The sequence below is a fragment of the Salvia hispanica genome, chromosome 3, assembly GCF_029641045.1.
Source record: "Salvia hispanica isolate PSC_SH4W2 chromosome 3, Shi_PSC_v1, whole genome shotgun sequence".
NCBI classification, from domain to species: Eukaryota; Viridiplantae; Streptophyta; class Magnoliopsida; order Lamiales; family Lamiaceae; genus Salvia; species Salvia hispanica.
The window spans coordinates 53038123-53050092 of NC_142694.1; the positions used below are offsets into that span (position 1 = coordinate 53038123).

The following is an 11970-nucleotide window of genomic DNA, read 5'->3' on the forward strand; positions in this document are numbered from 1 at the left end:
TACACCATTGGCATTAACCCATCCATCTACCACCAACCTCATAATCATTAACCTGCAGTATTTACACAAAAACAAAACATTAATTAATTTATTCCAACCACCAAACACTTCCCTATTCAATATTCTTCCCTCCATCAAAACCCCCCTCCAAAAACTTGAAACACACACAACACGCATAGCCTGTTTTAAAGGAGGAAATATGACAGAGATACTACGTTCCCCACCTCAACAACTGCCCTCAACCTCCATCTCTAACGTTGTTGAGCTGTCACAAGCCGGCCATGAGTCGGCTGAATTTTTCAGTTGTGGGAGTGGAGAGATAGGAGAGGAAGGGGACGATGATCAACTGCCTGTTTTGGCTGCTTTCTTGACTGTTTTTAGGAAATCTTTGGTGGGTTGCAGAGTCAGAAGCGGAGTTCAAGAACAGGCCGCAATGGAGATTGGTGGCCCTACTAATGTTAGGCATGTTGCTCATGTTACCTTTGATAGGTTCAATGGCTTTCTCGGCCTCCCCGTTGAGTTTGAACCCGAAGTTCCAAGGCGGCCTCCTAGCGCCAGGTCAGCTTTCGAATGAATTCTTGTCATATGATTGTGTACTTGTGTACTGAGATTAATAATATGTTGTAGTACGAGGGTGTTTGGAGTTTCAACAGAGTCGATGCAGCTTTCTTTCGATGGCAGAGGCAACTGTGTGCCTACCATTCTGCTCATGATGCAGCGGCGGTTGTACTCTCAGAGAGGCCTTGAGGTATATACACATCATATCCGATTTCTGATCAACTGTGTATGCAATTAATTTAATATCCCATTTGCAGTCTGAAGGCATCTTTCGAATCAATCCAGAAAACGGACAGGAGGAGTATGTTAGGGAGCAGCTGAACAATGGATTGATCCCGGATGACATTGATGTCCACTGTTTAGCAGGTCTCATTAAGGTATGTATTGTATCATTATGTATGTGAAGTGGTTAAAGGTAAGTTAGTGATGATGACTTGTGTTGGTGATTTGCGTAGGCGTGGTTCAGGGAGCTCCCGAAAGGGGTGTTGGATTGTGTGGAGGCAGAGCAGGTGATGCAGGCGCAGTCGGAGGAAGAGTGCTGCCATATTGTGAGCCTCCTTCCGCCCACGGAAGCAGCACTGCTGGACTGGGCCATCAATCTGATGGCCGATGTTGCTCAGATGGAACATCTCAACAAGATGAATGCACGCAACGTTGCTATGGTCTTTGCTCCAAACATGACTCAGGTAAGTTGTTCTGAATACTACTTACATAGAATTTGGTTTTAAAAAAAGTACTAACAAGTTGTTGCAGATGTCTGATCCTCTGACAGCGCTAATGTACGCCGTCCAAGTGATGAACTTCCTCAAGACTCTGATTGAGAAGACACTGAGACAGAGAGAGGAATGTGGTCCGGTGATGCAGCCAGAGCCGGAGCCCTCGGATGATGATCCTAAGAATAAAGCCGAATGTGAGATATGCGAAGAAGAGGAGGAGGAAGATGACAAACATGTGGGATCAGACAAGTTAGCAGATGGAAAAGGCCATTTGGGTGATATGTTAAGCAGCAACATGAGGCACATTCTTGAAGGTGGAAGGAATGAATGGAAGATTCGGAGGTCGAAATCGAGAAGTTGGAACGAAGTGAGGAAAGGATTGAAGAAAAACAGCTCGCAGTCAGAGGGTGAGAGAGACAAGGAAGTGAAGATGATTAGGCGTGCCAATTCATGCACGCAGGCACGCCCATGAATCACTGCCTTTTCATCTCTGTTTCCAGTTTTCATCTTTATGTATGAATATATTATTGTTGTTTGCCATTTCATGCTAGTGAAGTCGGAATTTGGGTTGTACAGATTGTTGTTGTTTTCCTCGGAAAACGTTGGAAATTTGGAATCTAATTTAATACGAGTGTTATTTTCTTGTTGCAAAAAGGTGGAGGTAAATTTTGTATGTCTAACTTAATGCGAGTATTAGTATTTGTTAGGTTAATATAAGTTTGTTGAGGAAAGATCAAAGTTTTTTATCTTTCTCCATTGCTATTGTTAAAGTTGAACAACTACAATAATCGGGAGTTTTTAGTATAAATTTATCCGACCCCATAATAAACAATCTATGCATCTGTCATTGTCTCATTGCCTAAAATAGTAAAATGGAGTAGCAACAATATAAGCTCAAAGACTTCACTTCATAATATCTTCATTGGGATCTTAAAACATCTACAATGTTATGACAGCATTCCGGGTTGGCAAGAGTCGGATATGGGTGGAGTGGCCAAACAGGCATCACACAAGTTGTCCCGCCACACGCCCCCCTCTCGACGGCCATTGGGATGGCTACATGATGCCCACTTGCGAGTGGGCATCCATGTAATAATACTTCATATCTTTTAACTTTTAAGTGTAATGAACATTCAATAGTACTAGTGCTATTTTACAGATTGTTCGTTTTAAACTAGAATGCACTCAAGTAAAATTATAAAGTTTAAGATTTAGCCTATAAGTAAATTTAGTAGTCATAGAAATTTCAAATGGAAGTAGAAAATTATAAGGAATTAACTAAGATGTCTATTATCACTGTTGTTTTATTATGCAGGTTATACTTTTTTCTATTAAAGAATGATTAGTTTGATACTAATAGCAAAATAATTGAAACAATTGTATGTATTTATCCGGTATTGGGCCTTAGTTAGAAAGTTTGGAGATAAAAAGGAGAGAATGCCGAGCCCACTAAATGCCCAAGTTAAACAAATGATATCTCTCTCGCGACTCGCACACTGCTCTTTTCTGTGTTTCTTCTTCTCCCCACCACCATTGTTGTCGCCTCTTGTTGCTACCGTCTCCCCCCGTTCAGACACCGCCAACACCCCTCCGGCTACCACTTATGTCACCATAAATCCACCGGTTTTTATTCTGTGATCGGCCAAACTCCGGGTTGTCGCGGCTGTCCCTCGTCTTCTTCGAAAAATGGGGCCGCTAGCCGCCGCAGTCTGCCAAACCTGCGCCTTTAGCTTCGTGATCTCAAAATACCTTTCAATCTTTGCAAATTCCTTCATATTTATCTAATTTGGATTTTCAATTGTTCTCTTCTCCGATTGATTCGAATGCGGAGAGGATTTTCGAGAATGAATTTGCATTGCTTCGATAGAACATTCATCCGTTCTTCGCACTCTTTAAATGCCGTTCAACTCCCTGCTCCAATGTTTGTATTCCTTTTTATTCAAATATGTGTAAATTTTGTCAGAGTTTGATCCGCCAAATATACTATACCAATTTTTGGGGGTTTTCTTTCAGGGAGACACATTTGTGGTATGTGAACCCCAGCGAAGTGAAGAGTGAGTCTTTGCTAAAGCAATACTTGGATATTCTGTCTCCGTGTGAGAGGGAGAATGTGCTGCGGTTACAAGGAGAGGAGATGAGGAAGAGCGCGTTGCTGGCACGTGCATTGGTTCGCACCACGATTGCCAAATGTATGTGTGTGTTTATTTTATGTTTAAATCGATTTGGATTGTGGTTATTCAAGTGTTCTGCATATAAATAGTATGCCGCCAATTGATTGCATGCTTTTTCATATTGCCTAATTTCAGCTTTGTATCTGGAGTTTGGAGAGCTAGGTTTTCTGTGTTTAGATTTATTTTGTTCATGGCATTCATTGAAGATTAGTTTTTCTTAATTAATTTCAGAAGATGGCATATATGCTAAAGAACAAAAAACATAGCACGTACCACAACCTATTTAACAAAATTATAGTATTCGTGTTAAAAAAATCTGTGTGTATGGAAGAGGATAAAGCTCTTTCATGATCAATAAGCGGAGCTTCCTGAAACTTTGGCACTCATAATCATGTTGGGTTTTGGTAGATCAGATGAACTCACCAGTTGAACCTAGATCATTGAAGTTCCGGAAAAACATGCACGGAAAGCCTGAGGTTTAGTTTAATATTGTTTGTTACTTCTTACAATGGCTTGGCTTTCCTGCATCGACATGGTCAATCTTTGCTTTTAAACATTGAGAGATGTTGGCAGGTTTGTTGGCCATCAATTGATGATTGGGATCCACCTCCCTTGCATTTTAACCTCTCCCATACATCTTCCTTGATAGCTTGTGGAGTGACTATTAATTCTCAAGTTAGTTCTCTAATCCTTTTTTAATTGAGTTTTTTACACTACTGATATCAGATTATTAGTCACTTAATAGAGTTGCCCTTTCGTGCCATGCACCATGTTTCATTAACTAAAATACCTGTAAATTTTACTTTCAAGTAGATTGGTATTGATGTAGAAGAAAAGAAACGGAGCATTAAACACGACATTTTATCCTTTGCTCGTCGATATTTCTCCAAATATGAAGTTGAATTGTTAGCTGCTATTTCCGACCCTCAAGTCCAGCAAAGGGAGTTTATCAAATTATGGACTCTCAAGGTCTGGTACTGACATACAATTACTTAAGATTTCTTTTAACTTATAGATAGATCAAACTATCTGAGAAGACCGTTTTGTAAAAACTTCTCACTACGAGCTATCACTTTCAGGAGGCATATGTCAAAGCATTAGGTAAAGGATTTTCTGGTGCACCATTCAAAACATTCACTATTCGCTTCCAGGGTGTAATGGAAGGAGACTCTGAAGCTTTCGATGAGTCAAGCACTAAGGTTTCTCTAGAATATTATTGCTGGCATTCCATTAAAGAAAGCTTTTTTTTTTATCTATATATGGTGTTGGAAAGGTTTATGCAAGATTTATCTATATGGAAATCAAACAAATTAACAATATCCAACGGAGCATGCAGTATATCTATGTGTTTCCAATGTGGTGTTGATAATATTATGATACGATTTGAGTTTGTGTTTTTCAAATTTCTGATGAGAACTTGTCGTATAACTGCTGAATGGTCTAGAGTTTGTTATTTCTCTAATATGTCCAATATTGGTTTCAGGGTTTTGAAATAGTTGTGGATTCTCTGGATGATCCAACCGATGTTTCAAATACTTGGCAATTTTCGCTCTTGGAGTTGGATGGTTCACATTATGCAGCTATTTGCACTGAGAAGCAATCTGCGTTAGATGGTACAACTCCTCAACATGATAACTAGAAAAGAAAATCCACAGATGATGCAAAACTATTTCTTGTTTGTAGGCAAAATAAATATTCCGGGTAAGCTGATGGTGTGGAAGACAATTCCAATTATAGAGGATGAATATGTCTCTGGAACAGATGCAGTCAAGGTGATCTGTGGCTTTCAATGATCTGTGTGGGCATTTGCAGCAATTTGATTGATTGAATTACATGCAACTCATCTTATGTTATAAATTGCTTCATTTACTCGTAAAGAATTCTCTTGCATTTTGCGAATGACAGAAACAAACTAAGTGACATGAATCAATTTGTAAAGCAGCAACTTCAACAACAGTCTTCTTCACTTACACTTAAACTAGATTCAGCTCTGTTTGTAGGCAGCAGAATTGGTCACTATTTAATTATACTTAATTCTGCATATTGCTTTGTACAGTCTCTTGTGTTGAGAAACATAAGCAAAATTCAGTGTATTATGCGAATAAAATAATTTTGTTACTTAAATTAACTTTTATTTTTCCCAAGCCAAGAGATGCCTTGTACATCTTTGATTGGATATGGTTAGACGCTAGCTTTTGCACATAGAGCTAATTAACATGTCTGATGAAGAATTAGATTCTGTGCATTTCAAATTATTCTTAACTCATCTGCTAAGATTTGTGATAAAAAAAAAAGTGGTTAATTAAAACATACTTGTAGCCTATAGGCTTTGTTTACGTTAGTGGGAATTATTTTATAAATAATAAATATTACCCCAACGATGTGCGCTTATCCATCTCTTTCTTTTCTTCTTTTAATTATCCATCTCTTTCATCTTAGTACCTAAAGCACATACACAGTTTGTTATTTTTTCTAATGTAATCATTATTCTTGTTTAGTTGAATTTTATCATATCCCAATTTCAATGCACTATTTACTCGCCAAAATATATGGGCCGTTTGTTTGCCATTGTTGTGCGTGGAAAGTAATAATTCTGCAAACAAAAAACTATGTGTTTGATTTTAAAAAAAATTATGAGTATTTGATTTTTATCTAATAAAAAATACAGAATATAAGAAAAATAGTACTCCTATGACTCCTATTTTCTATTTTTTCTTAGATTTATTGTTTAATGTTATTCCTTTTATCTCACGATAATTCATTTATTATGATTAATTTTTTATTCTATATCTTATTTTATTTTATCTTATTTTTAGTCCTTCTCCACTTACGATTTACTTAAATCATACTATTATGTTATCAATTAACAGTTTATTAAGTGAATTTTAATACGACTTATAATTTTAAATTAAGAATCATACTTATTTATTATTATTTTCTTCTAAATTAATATTATTAAGCATTCTTTTAAGGTTTTCAATACCTAAGTTTTGGGATTTTAATCTCACAGTAATATTTTATTTTAATGATATCCGTATTTTAATTTAAATAGTAGTATAATTTATAAGAAATGAAAAATGTACGAGGGGCACTTATTTTAATTTGTAGTACTATATTCTACCAACGGAGAGTCGATTGGACGCGCACCTAAATTATTTTTAAAGACATTGGCGGATACTTAAATTAAACAAAAACAGTATAACAATATTTTATTTTAATTGAACGACGCCTAAATTTAATAATCAAAGATTTCTTAAGCTATAGCGGTTTCCCGGAAGGGATCACCTCATGCATCGTATACAACAGTACATAATACACCATTAAAAAATTGACAAGTGTATCTTATTTTATGGAAAGAAAAGCTATTTCCAATATAACCTCTCCACTTAAGTAAAGAAATTAAACTACACTAAATATCAAAAACGTATTTATTGAAATCAATTTAAGTTGATTACGCTCAATTTTAATAAAAAAAAAATTAATTTCAATCAATTTTATTATCTTTATATTGTGTTTTTTCTAGAACTCAAATATGATAGTTTGATACAAGCATATTATACGCAGAAGCTATGTTTATAATAAATAAATTTATGAACCTTTAATATTTTATATATTAAATATATTCTTACTTTTTAGTACTACTACTATTTTCTTTCTTGTTACTTGAAGACTGAAGTTTTTCCAATATTTTTTTCTTTTTATGATATTTTGATTTTTTTTTGTTCCTGCTATGTATTTGTACTTATTTCATGATACAAAAATTACTGATATATAGACTAATGTTGCTAATACTAATTAATTGCGATGTTTTTTTTGGGTATAAAATACATAAAAATTAATAGACATACATATATATTATTGATATAGCAGCTAACAAAATTATGAGGAGATAACTTTTGACAAGAAACAAGATTAGTTATTAAAATATGTTGAGAATTAGTGAAACTAAAAGATGTGTAGATACGAAGTGCAAGAAAAATTATTTGAAATAACTTTTCTTTCTATAAAATGTGATCCAACATTACATTTTTTTTTTTTTTTGAAAAAATAAGCATAATTAACTGAAATTGATTTGAATATATATATTTTTATATTTAGCATAGTTTAATTTTTTTATTTAAGTGGAGAGGTTATATTGGAAATAGCTTTTCTTTCCATAAAATAAAATACACTTGTCAATATGTTAATGGTGTATTATGTAATGTAGTATACGATGCATGAGGTGATCCCTTCCGGCAATTTCCTGGGTCTTATAAATATATAGATGCACTCGATTTGAAATATGAGCACTCCAAGTCCAAAAGCTACCGCACCGCTTTCTTCTACGTCTCTATCACATTATTGTTCGTGTTTTTGAATTTCCACCGCATTTCATCCTCTCCATTTCTTTTGCGATTCACGATTGTCTCCAATTTCGATTTCCTGCTCAACAAGGAATGGATGACTCCAAAGTTAGTGCCAACACTCCCGCCGACACCGCCGACCGACAACAAAACCCTACCAGTGGAGCTGACGCCGCCGAAAATCTCCGCGGTAGAACTCCCTTTACGAACCTCAGTCAAGTCGATGCGGATCTTGCTCTTGCACGTACTCTCCAGGAACAGGTTTTTATTTCTTCATCTCGTCTTTTTTTTCTGCTATCCAATACCAATTTAATTAGAAATATGTTTGGATCCTGCCTCTTTTGTGTTTTTAAGAGTGATTTTTTTTCATGTTTTTTTTTTTGTTTCTGTTTTCGTTTTATATTCAAGTTGATTTTATTGTGTGAGGTTTAGTTTCGCTTCCAAATTAGTCATACTGTTATTGAAAAAAATGAGTATTGAGTTTCTGGTGCATAGTGTATTTTTTTCCTATGCGTATGTATCTACTTTTGTGATTATGTATGACATAAATGCATTTTATTTGAACTAAGTAAAGTTTTATCGCAAGAGTAGCAAATTTTCACTTTTTTGTAGTAGTACTATTATTCTGAAATTGAGATTGATGTATTTTGGCAGGAAAGAGCTTATATGATGTTGACAATGGGTGCTGGTGATGGCATTCCTTATGGAAGTTGGGGGAATGAGAGTTATGGGCTTGGAATTGAAAATTATGGTGATGATTATGATGATCCTAGTGAAGAGGACTATGATGGTTCTGATGTTGAGGTGGAGGATGATGATGATGATGATGATGCAGAAGATGCTTTTGATGTACATGCTCGTGGTGAAGGAGTAGAAGATGATAATCAAACAGCAGAATTGGATCCCTCTTTGTTTTCCAGTGATGAGGCCTTTGCTAGAGCATTGCAAGATTCTGAAGAACGGGAAATGGCAGCCAGAATGTTTGCACTAGCAGGGATGAATGAGAGTAGGACTCGGATTTTCTTTGTTTAGTCCTTTATTTTATTAATTATCACTTTTATGAACTATGTAGTGTTAAAATCTCTCTGGTGATTTTTAGTGGTTGTTGGGGATGATGAAGACGTGGATGAAGATGAGGAGGAGCAAGCTGGAATTCTTCCGGTACTTAAGCCATGTTTCAATTTCTATTTCATGTTTCCATTGCTTGTGAATGGGAGGAGGATACATATAATACTTTGGAGCTGGAATTGCTTATTTTCTGTCATTTTGGATGGTTTTTCTTATGGGAACGAATCACGCTGAAGATATGTGCACATATTTTATGTTGATAATTATTCGACTTGATGAAATGTGTATGTAACTTCGTTTTATACTTGAAAAGAGAAGTGTGAATGCAGCTATAGATGCTATTCATGAAGGAAACATGATAAAAGTAAGGTGAAGGCTTATGCTAAGCTCCGTGCTAGCGCAAAATAGTAGAGACTAGAGAGGAGTGGGGGTGTGGGTATCGGGATGTGGGGTGGGCAGGAAAATGGGAATGCTAAAAAGGTTGATGTGGGGGAATGCTTCTCTTACAGTAACTTTCATCCCCCAAAAATGGGGTACAATACCCAATTACCCATGCTTTTAGTCCCGCTCCCCCAAAAGTATCATACCTCACTTAAATATGAACTGCATTTATGATCCATGACTTTGAACAATGACATAAATAACTATTTCTAACTAGATTATTTTTGACAATGACATCAAGCTTTCTCCATGTGCACAGAAGTTGTATACCTGATAGTGGCATGTAACTTTTAGTCTTTTTTAAAGGATTCCTTAGGGCTGGAGCACTTTTTCCATCCCTCAATGAACCCTGTCATACTACATGTCCTAGTTATTGGCTTTCCTCAATTGAATCTGCTTCTGGTTTATTATGGAGCATTTGTTTATCCTCTAAAAGGACCGCCAGTTTACAACTTTTGAATTATGTTGTTGTTGTCTTAGTTACTCTGAAAGGAGGTTGTTAATTGATGTTACTTATCCTATTGGGAATGGTCAACAGACTCAACATATGTTATGTATGCCTGACTTGGTAATTCATGTTTAGGATACATGGGAAGAGGTTGATCCTGACGAACTCTCGTATGAGGTAAATTGGAAGGCTATGTCCTGTTCTCTTTTTCATTCTCATTCTGCACATTGTACTTTGATCTCATGGTTGGCTTCTTTTGCAGGAGCTGATCGCATTAGGTGAAGTTGTTGGAACAGAGAGCAGGGGTCTTTCTGCAGACACTATAGCTTCTTTGGCTTCCGTCAACTATAAATCACAAGACACTCAGGAAGGGATCAGTGATTCGTAAGTGAAAATCATTCTCCATCATTTGCTCATCTCCCCACCTTCTAGTCCCAGATTCATCTTTCACTTATGGTTTGCCAATATGTTAATAACAACTTACCTGTGTTCCTCAGCTGCGTTATATGTAGATTGGACTATGAGGATGGCGATGCTTTGACTGCTCTCTCTTGCAAACATTTATATCATCCAGAATGTATCAACAATTGGTTACAAATCAACAAGGTATACTCTTTTATATGAAAGCTTTTGTACCATTTTGGATATTCCTACCTGTATGCTTCTCGAACATTCGTTGCATTAATCTAACATTAAGTTCGTGAAATCTTGTCCTAATTTAGACGAGGTGTAGAACATATTTGGTATTTATCCCATGAGATGGTCTGGGTGCTTGAGAGTCTGATCCTTGGGTGTTGTATAATGTATATTCTACATTGTCAATTGCATTGTCTACTGTATATTGGAACATAGTTTTACTCGTCATCTCCTTTCATGGTTGCTTTATATTTATTGGCATTAGGGGTAAAGCTAGCTAGTTTGGTGTATTTTTCTGGTATGGGTTGAAATTGTTTACTTCCTCTTTCCCGATAAGGAGATTGAAATCAAGCTTGTTTCACTTCTATTTGCATGTGTAGGTTTGCCCCGTGTGCAGCACCGAAGTATCAAACTCTTCGGGGAAAAGCTAGTAAACTCCATTATCTAATTCTTATACGGTGTGGAGGAGGAGCAAATAAATGGGATGCAGACAAGCTTTGTCTGTCATGCAAGCTTGTATCTTTTCGCAAATTTCTTGGCAACATTATGTTAGCTTCTCTAGTTCATGAATTTTTTGATAGTTCAGATTATTACATCACTTTCTATAGTGAAATTAAAGTCAGATTATTACATCACTATCATTTTAGTTTAATTTATCATATATGTCGACGAGTGAAGTTCAATGTGTCAGTACAAGCGTTGAAAATATAGCTAAAATTTCATACCAGGACAATAAGCATTTGCACGCATATTTGGTTGAGCTCTTAGATCACTCCCAATGGGGGTGGCGAAAATCCGGCGAAAAATCGCCGAACATCGCCGGATTATCGCCGGCCGTTGTGGTGAAATCGGCGATAATTCGGCGATAATCTTACCGTTATTTCGCCAAGCGGCGTTTTTTCGCCGGATTATCACCGAGCGATCGCCGGCCACTGTGGGCGACGCTCGGCGATATTTAAATTTTTTTTTTTTTTTTTCCGGCCCAACGGCTATTTTTACATCCCACCCCTATAAATATTTCCTCCACTTCCTCCATTCATCACCCACAATCTTCATTCTCTCCATTTTCAATCTCTTCTCCCAATCTTCAATCTTCATCAATCTTCCAAAAATTATGAGCTTTTGGAAGAAAAATTCCCGCTCGGGTAAGGGTAAGGGTAAGGGGAAAGAGTCGAGTTCACAAATTCCCAACACGGATGAAGCAAACGAGCAGTGGATGCACTCGTTGTTGGCGATGGGTTCTCCTCCCAGCCAACTTCCATACGCGGGTCCGTCTCCTTTGCAGACTCCTCCGGCGCGGAGACTTTCTCCGTACTTCAACTCTGCCGGCAGAATGCCCTCTCCAGCCGACGATGTGTATCGGCCCCAGTTCGACACCCCCGGATCAACCCCAGGCGACCAAGAATCTCAGGCCGCGACACTGAGCGCGGAGGACTTCGAGGTGGAAACGCCCACCGAGCCGCCTTCTAGGAGCGGGAGGGGGAAGGCGCCGGCGTCGTCGGCTGCGACTGATACGGGTTCCGATGAGAGGCCGAAGCGGGTAAGGACTACTTACACTCTGCAAGAGTCCGAGCTGATAGCCACCTGCT

At 37.3% G+C, this 11970-nt stretch overlaps 3 protein-coding genes across 3 annotated transcripts; all 3 read left to right on the top strand.

Moving 5' to 3' along the window:
- Positions 1–1928, top strand: LOC125211619 (rho GTPase-activating protein 5-like). Its single transcript, XM_048111495.2, has 5 exons — positions 1–558; positions 628–748; positions 816–935; positions 1014–1244; positions 1312–1928. The coding sequence occupies exons 1-5, from the start codon at positions 200–202 to the stop codon at positions 1744–1746; spliced, it is 1266 nt and encodes a 421-aa protein (XP_047967452.1). The 5' UTR covers positions 1–199; the 3' UTR covers positions 1747–1928.
- Positions 1929–2748: 820 nt separating this feature from the next.
- Positions 2749–5423, top strand: LOC125211744 (uncharacterized). The gene is made up of 8 exons (XM_048111655.2): positions 2749–3195; positions 3288–3463; positions 3854–3921; positions 4019–4120; positions 4259–4414; positions 4525–4644; positions 4929–5058; positions 5129–5423. Exons 1-8 carry the CDS (start codon positions 3098–3100, stop codon positions 5236–5238), a joined length of 960 nt encoding a protein of 319 aa, XP_047967612.1. The 5' UTR covers positions 2749–3097; the 3' UTR covers positions 5239–5423.
- A 2300-nt stretch (positions 5424–7723) lies between these two features.
- On the top strand, positions 7724–11016 carry LOC125215506 (E3 ubiquitin ligase BIG BROTHER-related-like). Its single transcript, XM_048116939.2, has 7 exons — positions 7724–8049; positions 8443–8794; positions 8888–8949; positions 9881–9922; positions 10008–10129; positions 10243–10351; positions 10762–11016. Exons 1-7 carry the CDS (start codon positions 7882–7884, stop codon positions 10810–10812), a joined length of 906 nt encoding a protein of 301 aa, XP_047972896.1. The 5' UTR covers positions 7724–7881; the 3' UTR covers positions 10813–11016.
- Positions 11017–11970: the final 954 nt, after the last annotated feature.

What these genes read in the sequence shown, in the direction of transcription:
- LOC125211619 (XM_048111495.2), top strand. Translation starts at nt 200, where the DNA reads ATGACAGAGATACTACGTTCCCCACCTCAACAACTGCCCTCAACCTCC. An exon ending in AGGCGGCCTCCTAGCGCCAG is followed by an intron (nt 559 to 627) that starts GTCAGCTTTCGA and finishes AATATGTTGTAG; the next exon opens with TACGAGGGTGTTTGGAGTTT. An exon ending in ACTCTCAGAGAGGCCTTGAG is followed by an intron (nt 749 to 815) that starts GTATATACACAT and finishes TCCCATTTGCAG; the next exon opens with TCTGAAGGCATCTTTCGAAT.
- LOC125211744 (XM_048111655.2), top strand. Translation starts at nt 3,098, where the DNA reads ATGCGGAGAGGATTTTCGAGAATGAATTTGCATTGCTTCGATAGAACA. An exon ending in ACATGCACGGAAAGCCTGAG is followed by an intron (nt 3,922 to 4,018) that starts GTTTAGTTTAAT and finishes AGATGTTGGCAG; the next exon opens with GTTTGTTGGCCATCAATTGA. An exon ending in GAGTGACTATTAATTCTCAA is followed by an intron (nt 4,121 to 4,258) that starts GTTAGTTCTCTA and finishes ACTTTCAAGTAG; the next exon opens with ATTGGTATTGATGTAGAAGA.
- LOC125215506 (XM_048116939.2), top strand. Translation starts at nt 7,882, where the DNA reads ATGGATGACTCCAAAGTTAGTGCCAACACTCCCGCCGACACCGCCGAC. An exon ending in AGCAAGCTGGAATTCTTCCG is followed by an intron (nt 8,950 to 9,880) that starts GTACTTAAGCCA and finishes ATTCATGTTTAG; the next exon opens with GATACATGGGAAGAGGTTGA. An exon ending in CTGACGAACTCTCGTATGAG is followed by an intron (nt 9,923 to 10,007) that starts GTAAATTGGAAG and finishes CTTCTTTTGCAG; the next exon opens with GAGCTGATCGCATTAGGTGA.